We start from the raw sequence: 21,075 nt of genomic DNA, 5'->3' as shown, positions 1-21,075 counted from the left end.
AAAGATGTAATTTGTGCAAGTGAAGAAAAAAAAGATCTGATCAGATACTTGGAGAAAGATAAGAAGAAAGTGTATTTATTGAGCGCCATCGGAGTATGTGACCTGCAGCTTCCTGCCAGGTGACCCCAGGCATATTTGCAGCTCTTACTTGGTCTTTGTGATGATTCTGGCGGGTAGTTGGTACTGGGCCTGCCTTCCAAATTAGGAAACTGAGGCTCAGAGATGTTGAAGAATCTACAACACTCACATGGCTCAGCTGAGCAGCAAACCCACATCCATATCGCTTGGCTGTCACCTCAGGCCTGCCACTGTGTATTATTTTGGCTCAGTTTCAGAGGGTTCAGTCCCTAGTCTTTGGCTCCTTTTGGTCTAGGTCTATAGTGAAGGCAGAACATCATGGTGGCGGAAGTGTGTAGCAGAGGCTACACACCTCATGGTGGGCAGGAAGCAGAGACAGGAAGGGACCAAGGTAAGACACAGCCTCTGAGGACACGCCCCCAGTGGTCTAGTTCCTCCTCATTTCAGCACTTCCCAAGAATGCCATCATGATACGACTCCATCAAGAGATTAACCCACTGATTAGGTCAGAGTACTCAGGATCCAGTCACTTCCAGAAAACCCATCAGCTGACAACCAAGCCCTCTATGCATGAGCCTGTGGGGGATATTTTATATTCACACCATAGCACACTGCTTTTCTGGCAGCCAAATATTAACATTAATAAAATGCAGCCCTGTTGCATATTCCACACATGTTTTCAATGTCCAGCTCCTTAGGAAGGGGAAAATAAAAAGTCAAGCACAGTCTGTCATGGAGAAAAGGAATAAGGGGGCAGTGAGGCTGCAGGATGCAGGACTGTAGTTAACTGTGGAGTCCAGTGCCTGGAAGCCCCACCATGCAGCTGGGCTGTGGTCACACCCCCAGCTGTGGACACCCAAGCACCGCCAGGCGCCTCTGCACCATGGAGAGAGATTATTTCTCAGCACTGCTCTTTACCTGGGAGCCTGAGAGTTCGTGGGCTGCAGAGGGAGGAGGAGATCTGTGTCCTTTTGTATTGTAAGTGGCCATGGGCACTGTGTCACAGCAATGGAAAGTCATAAATAGGAACATGGGCCCCTCTCGGCCAACCCAGGTATTGGTGCAATAACTGATGGTGAACCTCTTCTGTCCAATGTCTTCCGGAAGCTTTAAGAGAGGAAATTCGGGAGCCTCGTGTTTGATGCCTGCTGCTTCTGAAGCCACCTTGAGTCCCTTTCTTGCTCCTGGTGTTCCCCAGGATTGATGTGTCTGTTCTGGAGCACCGACTCTAGTGTCAGACCATGGCTTCAGACCCCATGCTGCCATTCACAGGCTAAGTCAGGCAAATGCCAAATGTGTGTAAATCTCATGTCTGTTTTCTCATCTGTAAAACTAGAATAATAACCTAATCTCCTTCCTAGGAAAGTGATGGGGGAATAAATGAGTTAAAAACACAGTACGTGCCTGCAATGATGCCTTGCAGGTAGCGAACACTCCAACAGCAGCAGCATCACCCCATAATCGTGAGCCTGCTTGGTCACATGTGAGCAGAGAACTGGAAGAGTGAGGGTATTCAGGTCAAAGCCACCTCCTACAGGAAGCCTCCTTACGGGGCCTGCAGCATTTCACATACGGATGGAATGTGTGCTTCTTAGTGGGCCTGATCCAAATACATGTGCTAGCTGTGTGACCCCAGGCAAGCCACGTAACTTCCCTGTGTCATTCCTTCATCTGTGTAATGGGTGATTTCTTCCTTAAGGGGTTCTAAACGAAGCTTAAGTGAGATGATATATGTTCAGAGTGCTTAGCTTATAGGAGATATTCAGTAAATAAAATGCCACTCAGTCCTGTTGCTTCCTGCATTTTGTCATAAACAGCTCTTGCCATTACTCCCTAGCTGTAGGCCTTGAGGTTCCAGTTGCTGGAATGGTGCCCACTGTGTTTCACACTGTATTCTCCACGTTTCCCAGCAGTCCTGGGCCACTGGACACTTAGGTCCAGGAAATATACACAGCAGGGAAATTCTGAGTGGTTATGCTAGAATGTAGAACTCCCCAAATTGGCGAGCCACAGGCCCTGACTCAGTAGTGACAAGCCCACTGACTGTCCCGCCAGCACCACTCAACCTGCCTGAGAAACACTGTCTCTCCCCTGGCCTTGTCTCTGTCTCTGCCTGCCTCCTGCCTGCCTGCTTAGGAAGCTAACTCCTCACAAGATTCCCATACCTGTTTTCTGTAAGGTCACACCCACCCTTTCTTTTTCCCTTCCCTTTTCTCTTTTTTCTCCTGGTCACAGAATAGCTCATGGTACCTGATGACCTATGACACAGTTTTCGCTGGCATCACTGACAAAGGTACGCTCCTGCAGAATAAACATGCGAGCTGCCCCATTAGAACTTGTTGACCCGTTCCAAGCCTAAATCGGCATTGCATAGCACAACTATTCCTGATCTCCTGATTGATTTGAAGCAAGCTTCCAATATTAGAATATTAAGTTATGCAGAGATCCTATCCCATCCCTCTGATTGATTTGAAATGAATCAAATCTTAAAAATAGCTTGTTTGCATCTTCATCACTTGATACCATGGAGAAAATAAATGAGAAGCTAGAGCTACGAACGCTGTTGCATGTGGACGCTGTGACCGTCTTTGCTGAAAATTCTTCTGGCAGTAATTTAAGATGTTTGTCATCGCCCCACAGCAGTTCCTAATTCAAAAACAATCTCTCCGTAATACTCAATTAAGGAACCATAGAGGCGTGTCGGAATGGAAATTCTGCCCAACTCCTAAAAACTCCAGTATAATCCATCCGCCATCAGGGAACTGTGTCTCATTAATACATTTCTCACTTCTATTGAGTTATAAATCGATGCTCCCCTACCAGAAGCTGATAGAAACCCAGGCCCAGTAAACTTCTGTTGGCATGGAAGGGACCGAGTTGTCACTCTCACAAGAACCTGCACAGTACAAAGCTTGGATGTGGGGCCCGGCATGGGCCCAGCTCCAGCAGTGACAGCTGGCCCTGCCTGGAGGAAGCCTGCTGGGGGAAAGGAGCTATTGGCATGTCCCTATCCCCTAGACCACTCTGCCACCCACAAGAGGCATTGCTACTACTTGTCCTAGAGATGAGGAAGTCATTCACAAAGGTCAGAAATGCGCCCAGGTCCCCAAATCGGAACTGAACCAGAGCCTGCAAGGCTGGTTAAGGCAAGGGCCCTTGATACCTGAGTCCCTGAGCTCTGGTCCTGCCACCCCGATGTCCAGCTGTGAGCTTTGTGTTCTTAGCTTCTCTTGGCCTCTGTCTTCTCAACTGGACAGTGGAGATGACATGAGTCCTAGGACCGATGTCCATTGGAGGACGCGGTGGGATGAAGGATGGAAAGGACTTCGCGTCCTGCATGGCACAGATGTTGCTGATTCTCTTCTGCGTCCAAGCTCCTCTGGGTTCCATGCTCCTCCATGTGTATTTGCCCTTCCTTGAAGCAAGACAAGGAGAATATGTTCAGGTTGAAAGCTCCCAGGCTTTCCAGGAACTCACACCACAAAATATTCACCAGGCTTCCTCTGGATCTGGTTCTTCAGTTTCCACTGGGAGCCTTGAACACACCACCAGAGTCTGAGAGAATGGAGTTTTTCTGTCTAACATTTTTTGTTGTGGGCAGTACTGGGGTTTGAACTCAGGGCCTGGTGCATGCTGGCCAGGTGCTCCACCACTTGAGCCACACTGACGGTCTTTTTATGCTTCAATTATTTTTTGAGTGGGGTCTCGAGTTTTTGTCCAGAGCTAGCCTCAGACCACGATCCTCCTGCCTACACCTCCTGTATAATTGGGATCACAGGTCTACAACACCATGCCTGGCTTATTGGTTGAATAGGGGGCAGGAGGATATCTCACTGTTTTTCACCAGTACTGACCTCAAACTGTATTCTTCCTGCTCTCCATCTCCTGAGCAGCTGGGATTACAGGCATGGACCACCGTGCCTGGCTAGTCTAACCACTTTGGGACAAACTTTAGCCTCCTGCAGACCATCCCTTTATAAATTCCTCATGTGTCCATTGCTTGATTTCTCATTCAGGACCCCAAAATGTTAATTTCTCATTGCAATAAAGGGAAAAAAAACTTCTATTAGGGGTGGAAGGTTTTGAACACAACTGCTTTGCTCACTGGCTGTTTATTTCTAGACCTTTTTAGGCTACTCTGAGACTACTCATTGGTCATATTTCCTGTTGTCGCAGGACAATAAATGGTGAGCCATAGTGGATATAAAGGTACAAGGAAGGGGACACACAGATGCATAGAAGCCCTGCTGTCTGAAGTACAGTGAGCTCTGCTCCAAAGTTGCATCACCCACCTAACCAACCACCACTGATGCTCCCATCTCTGTCACTACCAAGGATATGGTATGAAATTTAAGCTACTAACAAGCTTCTTTCACAATCGCCAGGCATTTTTTTTCCAAAATAGTGCAGCTTACATTTGTGAGGTAGGCAACAAGAGCCAAATTGCATAAGCATCATTTAGTGTACAAAAAAATAGTACTTTGCCAAGTGCTTCTGCCAACCGCTTGGAGCTCCCTGAGGCGTGGAGATTCCAGGAAGGCTTCGAGAAAGCAGTCGTGTCTGTGGGATCAGGAGTTTTCGGGTTTCCGTTTGTTGCAGGGACTCATCAGGCAACCAGCCCAGTGCCTCCAGCCACAGCTCATCCACTGCACGGCTTGGGCCCTAGTATGGCGGCACCAGTATCCCTCCTGCCTTTCCTTGGTCCATCTGGTCACCCCTTCCCTGATCACATCTCCTTGATACTTTATCCCTGATCATGTGGCGACCTGCTAAGAGTTACTGTACAGTAATATGAAAGGGAGAGTGGTGCCCCATGCTCAGCCCGCCCCCTTCCACGCACACACCCTCCTGCATGTGCGTTATCTTTATTTCACAGACAGCACAATTTGCAGCTTGCTGTTTGTGCATGGTATGCTTGGCGCCTTGCAATGCCAGTGCATGAAAACCTGCCTGCCTCTTTTTTTCTCAGTTCCTGTTTGGAAGTCTCCCCTCACCAAGGTTTGCTTCTCATGGCTTCAGTTACCCATGGCCATCTACAGTCCACCAATATCAAGTGGCAACTGCCAGGAATAAACAAGTGATGAGTTTGCAGTTTTGTGCTAGTCTGAGTACATGGTAAAGTGTCACCTGCTGTGTCCCTGCCATGTGAACTGTCCTCTGTCCAGCCTCTATGCTGTATGTGCCACGCACTGTTAGGCACTTAGTAGCCTGCTCAGTTATCAGACTAGCTGTCACAGTACAAGTCACTTGCATTTTACTTACTAATGTCCCCAAAGTGCAAACTGAAAAAGAATATATAAAAACAATTCCATTTACAATAGCCTCAAAAAAAAAATTCAAATACCTAGGTATAAACCTAACAAAGGACGTGAATGACCTCTACAAGGAAAACTATAAACTTCTGAAGAAAGAGATTGAGGAAGACTATAGAAAGTGGAGAGATCTCCCATGCTCATGGATTGGTAGAATCAGCATAGTAAAAATGTCTATACTCCCAAAAGTAATCTACATGTTTAATGCAATTCCCATCAAAATTCCAATGACATTCATTAAAGAGACTGAAAAATCTACCGTTAAATTTATATGGAAATACCAGAGGCCACGAATAGCCAAGGCAATACTCAGTCAAAAGAACAATGCAGGAGGTATCACAATACCCGACTTCAAACTATATTACAAAGCAATAACAATAAAAACAGCATGGTACTGGCACAAAAAACAGACATGAAGACCGGTGAAACAGAATAGAGGACCCAGATATGAAGCCACACAACTATAACCAACTTGTCTTTGACTAAGGCACTAAAAATATACGATGGAGAAAAGACAGCCTCTTCAACAAAAACTGCTGGGAAAACTGGTTAGCAGTCTGCAAAAAACTGAAACTAGATCCATGTTTATCACCCTATACCAATATTAACTCAAAATGGATCAAGGATCTTAATATCAGACCACAAACTCTAAAGTTGATACAGGAAAGAGTAGGAAATACTTTCTGTGTGCAGAATCCCTTGAAGAATCCTTTGTAGTGGTGGCTTTGTGGTCACAAATTGTTTTAGTTTCTGCTTATCGTGGAAGACTTTTATTGCTGCATCTATTTTGAATGATAGTTTTGCTGGGTAGAGTATCCTGGGGTTGAAGTTATTTTCATTCAGTGCCCGGAAGATTTTACCCCAAGTTCTTCTTGTTTTTAATGTTTCTGTTGAGAAGTCTGCTGTGATTTTGATGGGTTTACCTTTGTATGTTACTTGTTTTTTCTCTCTTACAGCCTTCAATATTCTTTCCCTAGTTTCTGAAGTTGTTGTTTTAATGATAATATGTCATGGGGTAGTTCTATTTTGATCTGGTCTGTTTGGTGTTCTGGAGGCCTCTTGCATCTGTATGGGAATAGATTTCTTTAGATTTGGAAAATTTTCTGTTATTATTTTGTTGAATATAGTGCACATTCCCTTTGCTTCTCCTTCTTCGATGCCCATGATTCTCAGGTTTGGTCTTTTGATGGAGTCGGTGAGTTCTTGCATTTTCTTTTCACAGGTCTTGAGTTGTTTAATTAATAGTTCTTTGGTTTTTCCTTTAATTACCATTTCATCTTCAAGTTCTGAGATTCTGTCTTGTTTGTTCTATTCTGCTGGATTGGCCTTCCATTTTGTTTTGCATTTCTGTTTCATTCTTTTTTCTGAGGTTTTCCATATCCTGAGTCCCTTCCTCTTTAATGTTCTCTATTTTTGTCCTGAGTTCATTTATCTCTTTATTAATCGTGTTCTTTCACTTTGGTGTTTATACGGTGCTTCTATGGTTTCTTTTATTTCATCTTGTGCTTTTTCAAATTCTCTATTTTTGTTGTCTTAGAATTTCTTGAGTGTCTCCTGTACATTTTGGTTGACCATATCCAGTATGATCTCTATAAAATTCTCATTGAGTACCTGTAGTATGTCTTCTTTTAAATTATTCTTGTGGGCTTCATTGGGTTCTTTGGCATAGTTTATGTTCCTTTTGTTGGAGTCTGGATCTGAGTATTCCCTCTGGTTCCTGTACTAATTTTTTGCTGTGGGGAAACTGGTTTCCCTGTTTTTTCTGTCTTCCCATCATTGCCCTTGGTGTTGTTATTGTCCCTGTACTGTGTGCAATTAAGTATTTTCTAGCTTGTAATAATAAGAATAGTGATATTTATAATGGGAGGGTGAGAGGAGATGGAAAGCAAAGAATTTAAAGAAAAGGGGAAAAACAAATAAACAAGTAAAAAAACCAAAACAAACAACAAAAAAAAAGTTTCAAAGATATAAACAGGGAGAGATAGTGTACTAATCAACCATAAGCTGAACAGGCCTTAGAGAGAGAGGATTGAAAATAAAAAATAAAAATAAATAAATAAATAATAAATGAAAAATAAATAAATAATAAAAATCTCCAAGTTCAAATGCAATAAAGTTTCAGTCTTAATAATTTTGGTGTTCATCCCTCGGCATCCAACCCTGGAGATGGTGTCTCAGAAATAGTCCTGTCATTGTCTCATCAAAGGGAAAAAAAACAAAACAACACAAAAAAAACCCCACAAAGTGTCCCAAGTTCAAATGCAATACAGTTTCAGTAAGTTTTTCAGCATGCAGGTGTAGTTCGGTTGTTGTCTCATCAAAGGTAAGGAGAAAAAAAAAAAAGAGTCTGGAGACAGGTCTGTGAATGGCTATCTGAAGCTGTAGCTCACCTGCCCGCTGCTGTCGGCCTGCTGTTGCTGGAGGCGTTGTTTATGCAGATCTCTGGGGTGAGCTTAGCACTCACCTGGCCCTGCAGGCTTTGTTTGCTCAGAGTTCTCCTGTGCGTGAGCCTTTGCTACAAGCTTTCCCCTTTCCAAGCTCACTGGGGGAGGTGACACTGCACCCGCTTTCTCAGGCCTGCATGTTTGTTTACAGTTCACATGGGAAGTGGGCCTTCCCCCCTCTCCTGTGGAGTTTTCCTCCCACCGCCACTTTTACAAGCTTTACCGCTCCTGGTTGCTGGGCCTGTGCCGCTGTTCCTGCCTTCTCCAGCTGGCTTGTGAGGGATTTCCCCTCCCCCCTTCTTCAGCGCTTCAGGGCACCCTGCCCTCTTTGCTATGTGTCTTTTTTGTTGTTATTGCTGCTTATTCAGTTTTTTTTCTCTTTTTTCCCTGGGTGGGGTCGTTCTGTCCAGGGGGCTATGCTGATCTGACCCAAGGTTGTCTGTGGGAGTACCGCGGTACCGCTTAGCTCACCTTGTGGTCCACGTCTTCCCAAGCCGTCTGGGCGCTGGTGTCTGGTGATGGCCCGGGGACCCTCCAGGTTTCTCTGTTCAATGTGAAGTGGAGATGCTATGCACAGGCTGGAGGTGTGGAGGAGTCAAAGTTTTGCCTCTTCTTGGTGGTTTTTCCTATAAGGTGTATCTCCAGCGTCTCTCCAAGATTTTACTTTAGGAGGCACACTTTCTGCTTCCTCCCTCTAGCCGCCATCTTGGAATCTCCCCCTCCTGCCTTTCTTTTGCTCTGCTCATGCTCCTTTTCCGTCTCCCTTGTCTTTCCTTAATTCCATTCCCAATCATTGTCTCCTTCCCCAGAGAGGAACTGGTGGAAATTCTTTAGATCCTGTAACAAAGAACATTAAGAAAAGCGGAGGAAATCTTATTATGGTCTTGAGTTAATATTGATGTATCAAATGTGGATTGATTGATTGTGTTTAAAAAAGTACCATCTGATGTGAGGTGTTCATTAATGGGGAGATGGGTACCTGTGGTAGCATGGGGTTTTTCTGTAAATCTAAAATCTAAAATTGCTCTAAATTTCAACACTTGTTTTAAAAACCTTTGATAAGTCACATTTAGTCATGGTGTCTCCTTAGGCTCCTCTTGACTGTGACAGTTCCTCTGTTCTCCTTGTTTTGATGATGACCTTGACAGCTTTGAGAAGCAAAGATTGCCCCTGTTCAAGGTTTAGGGGATTTTTTTGTTTTTTGTTTTCATGATTAGATGGTGGTATGGGTTTAAGGAAGGAAGATCACAGAGGTGAGATTCCATTTCATCAGTCTTATCATGAGTACACAAGTATACAACAAACCCAGTATGACAGCACAGCCCTTTAATTCCAGCACAAGGGTGACTGCATGTTCCAGGCCAGCCCAGGCTACATAGAGAGAAAAAAGAATACATACCATCAACATGATGTCAGTAGTGATGTTTGTCCAGTGTCTCCAGAAGGATCCCTTTGCCTTTTTCTGTCCCCCTCTGTATCCATCCTCTTTAAAATGAAGTCACAGTGCACCTCACCTAAGGGGTGAGGGTCTAGGCTTTACCTCAAGTCTGAAAAATCTGAAGAAACTGTTGTTATTCTTCTGTATGGACAATTTGTTCCTTTTTCTCTCGTTTATTTGTATCAGCATAGACTTGCGAGTTTTTGAACTCTGGATTATAATTCAGTGTTTTGCTCAAATCATTAAGCTTGGGCTGTTGGGAGCACTTTCTCTGACTCTCTGTCCCACTGACACACCCAGAATTACAGGATTTGGTTCTGAACACTTCCCTTCCCTCCCATCTGGCTATACAAGATGTGTGTCTCATCTTGTCCTGCCCCAGTCCTCCCTCCAGCCATTTCTCTGAGGGTCCTTGGTTCCTTTCTCTTAGTAGAGAATGGTTGTTAGGAACCAAGGTGTGCGTGCTGGGTGTGCTCGCTGCCAGTCTGCGCCCTTGATCCCGGGTGCTCGCAGCTGACAGACCTCAGAAGCACCGTGTCTGTAAACATTGGTCACAGTCCTGTCCTGCCTGCAACCATCGCTGTCCACCTTCCACCAAACATGGACTTGTTCTGATAGCATCAGCCCTGAACTGTTACCTCGTGGATCCTTCTAGCCTCCTTTCCTTCGCATAAGTCATGTTTACCTTTTTATTGAGCTCTAATCCACATATTATAAAATTCACCCTTTTAAAACATAAAATTCATTGGTTTTAATGTATTCACATGGTTTTGCAGCACCGCCGGTCTAATTTCAGACTGTTTTTCTCACTTCACAAAGGAACCCTATGTCTGTTAGCTGTCATTCCTCACTTCCCCCAGCCTCTGGCAACCATAATCTCTTTTCTGTCTACAGGTTTACCTATTCTGTACATTTTATATAAATGAGATTTTGTATTTTGTGACCTGTGGCATCTGGCTTCTTTCACACAGCATAGTGTTTTCAAGGTTCATCCACATTGTAACAGTTGTCAGTACTTCATTGCTTTTTATGGCTGAATACTATTCCACTGTATCGATAATCACATTTCATTTTCCAATCATCAGTACATGGACAGTGAGTTGCTTCTGCATCTTGGCTACTATAAACACTGCTGCCATAAACAGTCACGTCCAAGTGTTTTCATAGAGGCACGCTTCCGTTTCTCTTGGCTGTATTTCACCTAGGAGTGAAATTGCTGGCCTGTGGTAATGGTGTGTTTCACACTGAGGAATGACCAGTTTTTCCAAACAGCGGCACCATGCAGGTCACCCTGGCCACTGTCCAGGGATTGGATTTCTCCAAAGCCCTGTGAACAGGGGTTACTTTCTATCTGTCTTGTCACAGGATCCTGGTGGGTGTGAAGTGGCATCTTGTGGTTTAATTTGGATCTCACTACTGATCAATGATCATAAGTGATGATCTGTCCATGTGCCATGGGCCGTGTGTGTCTGTCTCCTCTTTAAAGGAAGGTCTCATCAAACCCTGTCATTTTAGCATCAAGTTCTAAGCATCCTCGTATTTTCTAGATGTTAAACTCGTGCCGATATATAAGTTGAAAATTCTTTCTTCTGTTCCATGCTTGTTGTTTTCTTTTTTGGTGGTTTTTTTAATGCGTGCGCATGTGTGCGTATGTGTACATGTGCGTGTGTACGCATGCATATGTGTGTGCACGTGTACATGTATATGCACGTGTGTGTACGCATGTGTGTGTGCATGCTCGCACAGGATATTGAACTAGGAGCCTCGTATGTGCCAAGCACATCCTCTCCACTGAGCTGCCCCTCAGCTCCATGACTGTTAGATTTTTAAGGAATTTTGTGAACTGATTGCTAGCATCCATTATTAAAAATTAACTTACGTAGGTTCTCTATTAATTACAGTTAACCTTCTGTACTTAATCACCTGTAGGTCAAAAAATATTTTTTGAGGGCTGACGGAGTGGCTTACCTGGTAGAGTGCCTGCCTAGCAAGTGGGAGGCCCTGAGTTCAAACCCCATTACCTCCACTGCAGAGTGGCTCAAGTGGTAGAGGACCTACCTAAGTTGGGACCAGGCCTGGTGGTACATCCCTGTAATACCAGCAACTCAGGAGGCAGAGGTTAGAGGATTGCCTTTTGAGGCCAGCAAAAATTAGGGAGATCCTATCCAAAAACAAGCTGGGTATGGTGGTACATGCCTGTAATCCCAGCTACTGAAGAGGTGGAGGTAGGAGGATCATGGTCCAAGGCCATCTTGGGCAAAAAAAGCAGGAGACTCTATCTGAAAAACAAACTAAAAGCAAAAGAACTGAGTGTAATCCCCAATACCAAAAAAACCCCAAAACTTAAAAAGCTGCATCTATGCTGAACATGTCCGGATTTTCCTTTCTTGTCATGAGTGACCCCTGAACAACCAGGATGCCTGCTGTCTGCTTAGCATTTACATTGCACTAGGCTCTGTGCATAATCTGGAGATGACTTAAGTGTGCAGAAGCACTGCATAGGCTACAGATCTACGCCATTTGTGTGAAGCCTTGAGCACAGCAGTATTTGGGGTTCATGCAGCACCCTGGAACCCTCCCCCACAGATATCCATGGACGGCTGTGTTGCTAAAAAGCAGAGGCAGGCTGGGGATGTAGCTTTGTGGCAGAGCACTCACCTAGCCTGTGCAAAACCTGGCTTTCATCCCCAGCCCAGAAAAAGAAAAAAAAAATAAGGTTAAGTGATAAATAATCAAAACTTGTCACACTTGTTCTTTTGCTGCATCTGACTGTGGTCACTGCTCCCTGGGCTATTCAGTTTCCACGTAACTGCCCTGCTAGCATCTGTCCTTCCCATGGCTGGCTGGGTGGCATCACACTGCCATCCTGACATTGACTGTAACAGCCGTTTACACCATGGAAATGGAGAGATTGCTAATGTCTTTTCAATTGCTTGGTAGGCAGCCACCAGCACAGCACTGCCCCAGCCCAGCCCCGAGCAGCAGCCCTTCAGTCTCGCCTAAACAGGGGCACCCCATGCCAGCCACATGAGCCATGCGTCACTCTACCTCGTGGAAAATGCCGTGGGCCTCTCTCATCTTTAAGAGCTTGTTCTGGCAACATTTTGACCCAAGTCGTTTCTTTGCCTTCCTGCTTTGTTTCTGGCCCATACAGCTGTTTATTTGATTTTTGAGTCTTGGGTCTTCTTGCGTTTTATCTGTCTTTATCATTTACTCCATTTTATCTGTCATGTCAATAAGTTTGGAACGAAGGAGGGTCATCACTGTTGACCATGCTCTGCTATTCTTAGAATGCCACCAACATTTGTTTTAATTTTCAATGCTGAGGATTGAACCCAGGGCCTCACACATGCTAGGCAAGCGCTCCACCACCAGGCTTCACCCGCAGCCTATGAACATTCTTTTACTGCACCATGTGACGTGTGTCTGCTGTCATGATGTCTTCACACAGTCACTCATTGTACCCCCTTGTCTTCCTCCTGAGTTCTTTCTTGTACCAGTTATGAGAACCATGCTGATGATATGTTGTATATATGAGTTATCCTTGAAAAGGTCCTGAATGTCACCTATGCTGCCTTTTAAAATTATATACAGTTTTATTGCATGTCATACAATATGTTATTGTTCCCAGATAAACCATGGGCGACCCCAGCTGACTTACGTGGAAATCCCCAGCCCTCTAATATCTTTCTCCCTTCCCCGCAGGAGTCAAAGCTGTGTTCTCCGGCCACTACCACAGGAACGCTGGGGGCACCTACCAGAGCCTTGACATGGTGGTGTCATCTGCCATTGGATGCCAGTTGGGCACAGACACCCATGGGCTCCGGGTGGTCGTTGTCACCGCTGAGAAAATTGTTCACCGGTACTACAGTTTGGATGAGCTGAGTGAGAAGGGACTAGAAGACGACCTCGTGGGGCTGATGAAGACAGGGTGACTCCCCTTTGGGGTCTGCTCACTCCTTACTTCTGTGCTATCTTATTTTTCCAGAAGTCACACCCCTCTGCTGAAATGTCAGAGTAGACCAGGTAGGGCTACTTTGATGTCTTTTTGCATAAATCAAAGTGTTGGGTCCTATCCTAAATTATAGCCAAAAGTCTTTGCAAAATAGAACTGCCTTTCCTTTGAAAAGGAGGTTCAGGACCTGGCGTGTATTCTTGATTAGCATGATGTCAGGCTGTCTGCGTGATGTTTGAGTGAATTCTCAACTCTGCTTTTGAATGAGGTTCCCTCTGGTAGCATGTGATCGATGTCTGCCTCTTGACCTCAGATCCAGCTTAATATACAGGTGTGAACTTTGCTAATTCCTTGAATAAACTTTATCTGATTGTGTTAAATTGTGGTCACGACTTCCCAAATGCTAGGCCACACAAACACCACCCCCTTTTCTTCCTAGAAAAGAAAACACCTGTCTCTTCCCTTCCCAGAGCCACTGAGGCTTATTTTAACAAGGAGCCAAGCAGCCACCCTGCTGGTAAATTCTGAGACATTTATTATTGGCTGACGGAGAGAACAGAATATAGTTGATACATTCAGTCAGGACTTCAGTTTGCTTCGGTGACTATGAAGTCACCTTCATACACACACTGGCCATGTATGAAAATCTCATCCAGAAGCCTCTAAAAGCAGCATGTGAAGTCACCCTTAGCCCATTCTGTTTGTCCACAGTCACAGTCTGTCTGCAGGCAGCCGGCAGACAGGGTGGGATGGCAGTGCCTCTTAACTGCATCTCTTGCAGAGAAAGCAGGAATTGGTGCAGACTGCCCAAAAGAAGCAAACAAATTCTGGTGGGCACAGCAGTCCTTGCAGGCACACTGTCTAAATTGACACCGACTTTGATTAAATGCAGCTGGACAGTATCCCTGGACAAGAGCGTGGGGTACTTGAAATCCAAGTTGTTTTGTGTCGTCTGCTTAGCTGTCGCTTGTCGGCAGCTCCTGGACACTGTGTACTTTGATCCTCCTGGTCTTTTAAGCAGTCGTCCAGTGGACAGGTAACCAGATATTGCAGACCCTTCAGGGATTCACAGTATCATGCAGTAGTGTTCGGTGACCCTACACTGACTGTACTAAGGGTTACAAATGAGCTGCAGAGTGCATTAAATTTAAAAAATTCCTTGTTCAGGTTTTAGTCAGTGGTGTAAAACCATGAGAAAATAAATAGAAAGATAATTGGATATGTAAATTCGTAAGGAACAAAAGAGGAGAAGTTAATTATACCACAGATTGGTGACACACCACAGCTCATTGTTAGTGGGCACAAGAAAATTAAATTTGTTCCAAACCAGAATGCTCGTCTTGTTGTGTTTCTTGTTTTGTGTCCATTTTTCTTTACAGCAGGCGTGGGTATGAGAGGCCAGAAGACAATACAATAAGGCATAACAGGTAAGCCACCTGGAGACACGGGATGAAGTGACACGTGGGCCATAAACACACGAGCTTTGGCCCCACAGTGGGACTCAGGAGGGAAGGGTTTAACCGCACCGAGGGAAGCTCTGCTCTGGGGTGCAGCTCGTGGGCTTGGGGAAGGATATAGAGCTAAGCAAATCCCTTTCCCCAAAAGCCTAGCAAGTGAAAGAACTGTTTCAAAACACCCCAAGAATATGCCAAGAGAAAAGAATCATGGGAAGTTCCTGCCATGGTGTTTGGGGATTGAACCCAGGGCTTTGTGCCTGCTGTGCACTGAGCTCAATCCCCACTGAGCTCAGTCCTCAGCCTCCCGCCACTTTTAAGTCATAAAGCAGCCAAGTCCCACCACAGTAAGGCTCAGAGAGAAGGTAGGAAGTACATCTGTGATGAGCATGTGTCTGTGCCCACTCAGTGGTAGACCTTCATTAGTGGCTCACTTATCCTTTTTCTTTAAAAATGAAAAAAGTACCTTAAACCGTGAAAACAATAAAAGACTTTCTTGAGTGCAGGCGCCTATGGTTTTGAGTGGTGGTTTACGTGTTTCAAGTGCTTTGGCTCAGAAAGGTCAGTCATGTGGCCAAGGCCACCAGCTCACAGTGAGGGAGGAGCGATCTCGAGCCCATGCTCCCACACACTGCCTTCTCTCCCTTGTTCTTCGTGGAACTTGTTCTTCATAGCGAGAGGCTGGCACCTGGTACCAGATCCGCTGTGGCAGAATACTGCTGTGCTCAGCACCTCTGGTCACCTTAATGTCGCACTATGGTTCCATCCTGTGGGCCGTGGAACCTAGGCACGGCCCAGGGCCCTCTCCCTGCTGGCACCAAGTTCAGGGCAGCGAAGCCTCTGCACCCGGCTGCTAGCTCCAGGCAGAGACTTGTCACTTAGAAGCTGAACTGAACCATGATGGGTCCCGGGACTCAGCTCTGTCCACAACACCAAATGCTTTGTCGCATGAAGCTTGATCCTCATTGTGGCTTCAATTTGGACATGGCTTGTCCCTAAAATACTACAGGGTTGAAGCTTGGTCCCCAGTGTGGCAATGTGGAAAGGAATGGTGTGATGATCACACAACTGCGTTTACTTTTTATAAAATAGGTTTATCTTGAGTCTTTGCTTTATCTTTGGACTCACTTTGATTGAATAGTAATGTTACCATATTCTGACAACTGTCTTTACAAAGTAAGCCTCCTTACTCATGGGCTTTGTACCATCCTTAGAACAAAGTCCTTGCTGTGGCCTCCAGCGCCATCACTCTGCCCATGTCCTTCCCTCCAGCCTCGTCTCTTGCCATGTTTCCTGACCACCCTAGAGAGCCTGGCCATGAGACTAGGCTGGTGAGAAGGGAAGGGACAGAGGAAACAGGTGCGGAGAGTAGCAGGCAGCAACTGATCTTTTTATAATTCTGCCTCCAAAGGATCAAACAAACCTCTCTTGTCAATAAGGGAGGGGGCAGCTGAGACATAGGGGGATCAGTTCAGTGACCACTCTTGTAGATATGTCACCTGCCTGTTCTCATTGAATGCTGACGACTTCCCAAAGTCAGCACTGCCGTTATCCGCAGTTTGTAGATGAAGCAGCTGAAGCAAAGGGATGTTACGGATCTTGCCTAAGCTGGCAAGTGGCTTGTGCCTGTGATCCCATATACTTGAGAGGCTGAGATCTGAAGGATTGAGGTTTCAGACCAGCCTAGGCAAAGTGTTTGAGACTTCATCTCAAGGTAAAAAAGTTGGAGGTGGTGGTACACACCTGCCTTACTAGCTTCAGTGGGAGAATTGCCATCCAGCCTGTCCTGGGCAGAAAGCAAAGCCCGATTTCCAAATAACCAGAACAAAAAGGACTGGAAGTGCAGCTCAAGTGATAGAGCACCTGCCTAGCAAGTTCAAAGCCTGAGTTCAAACCCCAGTGCCACAAAAAAGAAAAAAAGAAAAAAAAAGGAACTTACCCAAGGTCACAGAGCTTATACATGCCAGGAGTGGGATTGAACCAAGCAGTATCATTTTAGAGCCCATGACCATCTGCTGTCATAGTCCTCATAGTGAGCTGCTGGTATCTTGCATGGTGACAAACCTTCAGCATCCTATAGTGGAGCAGATTGAGATAACACATTGTCCCTTCACTGAGCAGGTGACCATGTCAACAAACAGAACCCAGCTTTCCCCTGCTGGCCTCAGAAACCACTCTGCCTATCTTATGGTCACACCCTGGAAAGTAAATCGTCCTCCTCCTGAAGTTATGTCTCCACCCACAGCTGGCACCGAGGCTATGTTTTTAATTACTCAACTCAGCTTAGTACTTTTTTTCCCTTTCTCTCCAAGGCATTCTAGCACTAGTCACACATTTCCTGAAAGACGTCCAGCAGAGGAGTTTCTGGGCCAACTTCTCACCTGCAGAGAAGAAAGAAAGTTCTATTGGCTTTATTTATTTCTCCTGACATAATTGGCCAGTGGAGGATAGATGCTGATGTCACATGTAATTAGTGGAGCCCTCTGCCCTCCTGGTCACAGTGCCCTGCTGGCTTGTTGGTGGGGATGGCGAGTTTCAGATGGATTGTCTTTATGAACCTAGGGCTCCCACAGAGATGCTCTGATTACCAGTTAGGAAAACAAGCATTTAGATGTGTAGACAGTTCAACATCTCCCAGACGGCAGATCACTGGTAACACCCTTTCGAAGCAGGACTGGCTTTTTCCAAAGGTGACAGCTCCAGATCTTGGGGGACTAGAAATTAGGAAACTCATCTCCACTTCCCTCCGTCCTGGACACCTTGCCATCTTGGCTCAGGCAAGATCCTTCAAAGGCCGTGAAGCTAACAGTTTGCTTTGAAATGGATTCTGAATGGTAGACATTCTGACTAAACAGCCAGGGTGATCGTAGTGCGGGTGCCGCTTATTGTCATGAAATCAAACCCCGCATAAAGAAAAGCCGCTTCATGCAGCACAAAGGATTGCGGAGGATACAAATCAGAACTGATACTGATAAATTTCACAACCAGCTTAGTTAAAACAGGAAACTGAGTAGGGAAATGATTTGAATTCCCCTGTGGCAGGATTCCTCTGAGCTTCTGAGAGGTAAAGATTTTTAACAGAGTTAATTACAGTCTGAGGTTGTTGAGCTGGAAACATTGTTTCTTCTTCCACATCCTCAGTTCTGGGGCATCAGTAAAGAGAAGCCTGTGTTGGGTGCATGGAAGGTTTCTCTACTGACTTTGCCTTCTAGACCCTTGGCTTCACCTCTGCCTCTCCATGACCCATCCCTGCTGCACCTAGCTCAAAATGATCTCTCTCCCACACTCGCACACACACCACCACTCTCACTTCTATTGGTTGAGATGGAGTCTCAGGAACTTTTTGCCCAGGCAGGGCTGGTCTCAAACCATGGTCCTCCCAATCTCTAACCTTCCCAGTAGCTGAAATTATAGATAAGAGTCATTGTACCCAGCCCTGACCTTTTCTCTTGAGAATATGATGACATCTAAAATCCCCCTGTCCTAAAATGGCCCATGTACTCACTGTCTGACCCACACTACCAGTGTTGTTACCCCTATATCTCCAATGCCCAGGGTATGGGAAATGCTCAACATACACACACATGCATCATTGCAGCTGAGATGTGCTCGGACAAAGTAGACTGGTTCTTTGAGAGAATGTAAGTAGGGATCTAGCCTAGGCCTAGGTGGGGACAAGGGACACACTTTAATGTGACCTCTAGGCAATGAGTTAACAAGAGAGATGGGGAAAGGAGAAAGGACACCCCAGCCATTAGGGAACACCTTTGGCTGTTTTCACTGAGGACACTGGGGGAGATTTAAATATACTGATGACCAGTCTGTCCTCCCAATGATTCTGGATGGCCCAGGAAAAAGTCTAGGTCTTAGGACCCTTTACACTTCCAATGTGACTTTAGTGTCCAGCCACATGTGAGAACTATCATTCTAGATGTGGGCACCACCCATGCAAACGTCCTGTGGTCAGAGGAAGCCTGAAGAAACTAGAGGGGTTCAAGGGCCAGAAGTCAGAGGTGGAGATTAGGACAGGAAATGGTGATGACAGGTAGACAGAGGGGCTTCAGAGAACATGTGAAGGAGGCTGTCTTGGCAGGTATGAGGAAGAATAATGTAATCCAATTGTCATTTCAAAAGGATCACACTGGCTTACGTTGGAGAGCAGATTAGAGGGACCTGGGTGCCTGTGGTGCCTGTGGGGTATCATGTCAGAGTGAAAGGACCACTGTTTCAACTATGACAGATGATGAGGACCTAGACTAAGGCAGTCCATCAGGTGATAGCAACCTGGAAGCAGTCAAGAGTTATGTTACCAGTTCTTAAAAACAAACAAAACAAAAAAAACAGGATAATAAGCAAATTATATTATCCAAGGATTAAAAGAAATATGTTACTAATTCTTATCAGGTCAAAATCTTTGATTTTACCCACGGGAATGGGCTCAGAAAGGAGACATGGCTCTTCAGTAACAGGAGGAAGTCAACGTGGCCCTGACCTTCGGGTTATGGTCTAAATGCTACTCACGACCAGAGGAGACAAGCAAAGGAAATGACCATTAGGGTGCTGGATGAAGATAAAACCCTCATATGAAACTTCCAACTGAGAGGACCAAAAGGTCACTGGCAAGTTGAAAAATACTGTAATTATAAGACGTCTGAAACACCAGCCAGGGGCAGCTCCCTGACCTGTCTCAGTGCTGGCTGGGACACTGGGAAAGATGGGGCTTGACATTCAGCTTCTGTGGGGAAGGCTCCCTGCCACTCCCTGCCTCCTTTTTCCACAGTGGAACCTGTGAATTCCTTTCCGAGACAGCCCAGGCCCATTGACAGCACCTCTTCAGTGACAGGAAGAAAGGTCATTTCTAGCATCCCACTTTTAGCTGCACAGTAAGCAATGGGGGTCCTTCCTTTTCTGTTGATAATGATCCCCTGCCTCCAAAGACGTGACTTTTCAGTGTCTCTCTTGAGCAAAGGAGATGGTGACTCACATCTCACCAGCCTGAAACCATTAGTTTGGGGAAAAACCCTCCAGATAAGGGTAAAACCCTACAGTTAATCTCTCCAATCAATACTCTGTATGTACATCAGACACAAGGCTTTCCCACAAACACTTCCAGTTAACAGATCATTAACTGAGTATAAACTCTACTGAAGGCATAGGGAAGAATATATAATTCCAGAATGTTAGAACTAGGAAGATCTTCTAAGAAAACCTAGTGATCACCAATAAATGGCACTCTCATCTTCGTGGCCCCAGACATAATCACACCTGACACTGACAGTCTATCATGGCATTCTTCCAATAGAAGACTGACTTTTTGAAAACACAACTTTGTCTAGCACTAGAAGAATACAGATTTAGCATAGTCTGTGGATGTCTTGCCACAACAATGAGTTCAAGGATTTACTGTTTCTCTGTTCTGGGAACTACAGGTTCCCTTTAGGTAGCTTATTTAAATGACCTGGCTAGTCTTCAGCTCTAGCTCTCAAAGAACCACAGCTCTCAGTAGCCCTGCATCGTCCCTGCCCTTGAATTTGGGCTGGTTCTGTGATATGCTTCTGCCAATTTAAATATGGCAGAAGTGACAGCATGCTGGCATCTTCCACTTCGGTGCTGCTGGGATTTAGGAACTACATCTAGATGCCCATGTCATATGGAAAACGCTCAAGAGGAGTGAGAGAGGTCCTGCCTTCCTGTCCTTTCCAAGGCTCCAGACATAGGAGGGAAGCCATCTTGGTCACAATCACCATAACCACAGTCTAATTTCTATTGCATGAGACCCCAAGTCAGGCCAGTGGAGCAGCTGCCTAGCTGAGCACAGCCTACCCACAGAAACGTGGAAGGTAACTAGTAAATAACACTAACACATTGTACTAGGAGGGAAGTGAGGCTTATAAAAAACAAAAAACTTAACTGCAGTTTGAAGGATGCACTGGTGTTAATAGAAGACCACTCCAGACAAAGGAAATAGCTCATATAGAGGTCCTGAGGCAGGAGGGACTGCCAGGAGCCACTGGGGCGGGGCAGTGGTGGGTGCTAGGGCTGGCAGAGTAGCAGCACCTAGGCCATGCAGAGCCATCAGAGATGGGCCTGGAATGGGACTGTAACCCAGCTCTGGGCCAGAGGAGTATAAGGGCAAGTCTGCCAGGGCTTTGGGAAAGACTTTCCTCCCTGATGAAAAAGAACCCATGTCCTTGGAGAGCCGCTGCCCCTTTCCCTATTTTGGGAATCATTGGGCTGTTTGTTCAACCTATAAAAAAGAGTAAGACAACAATTGCAGACACCAACATCATCAAGAGAGCCCCATCTCCCGCTGCTCATTCAATGAGTTGACAAACATCCATGCTGTTTGGGGCACTTTTAACCAGCGTTCTCTTACTTTCACCATTTTTCAGAA

General features: G+C 45.6%; 1 protein-coding gene across 7 annotated transcripts in view; it reads left to right on the top strand.

Moving 5' to 3' along the window:
* The window catches only part of Cpped1 (calcineurin like phosphoesterase domain containing 1), a 114,150-nt gene extending 99,591 nt beyond the window's left edge, over window positions 1-14,559 (top strand). For all 7 annotated transcript variants that reach the window (XM_074059567.1, XM_074059568.1, XM_020167241.2 and 4 more), the window contains one exon: window positions 12,978-14,559. In XM_074059567.1, the coding sequence (XP_073915668.1) occupies window positions 12,978-13,207 (230 nt within the window). In that variant the 3' untranslated portion in view covers window positions 13,208-14,559. The remainder of the gene's footprint in view (window positions 1-12,977) is intronic.
* Window positions 14,560-21,075: the final 6,516 nt, after the last annotated feature.

This window comes from Castor canadensis, chromosome 17, assembly GCF_047511655.1.
Source record: "Castor canadensis chromosome 17, mCasCan1.hap1v2, whole genome shotgun sequence".
Taxonomy (NCBI): Eukaryota; Metazoa; Chordata; class Mammalia; order Rodentia; family Castoridae; genus Castor; species Castor canadensis.
Note: the sequence above shows the minus strand (reverse complement) of the source record. Positions and strands in the feature narration are given on the sequence as shown.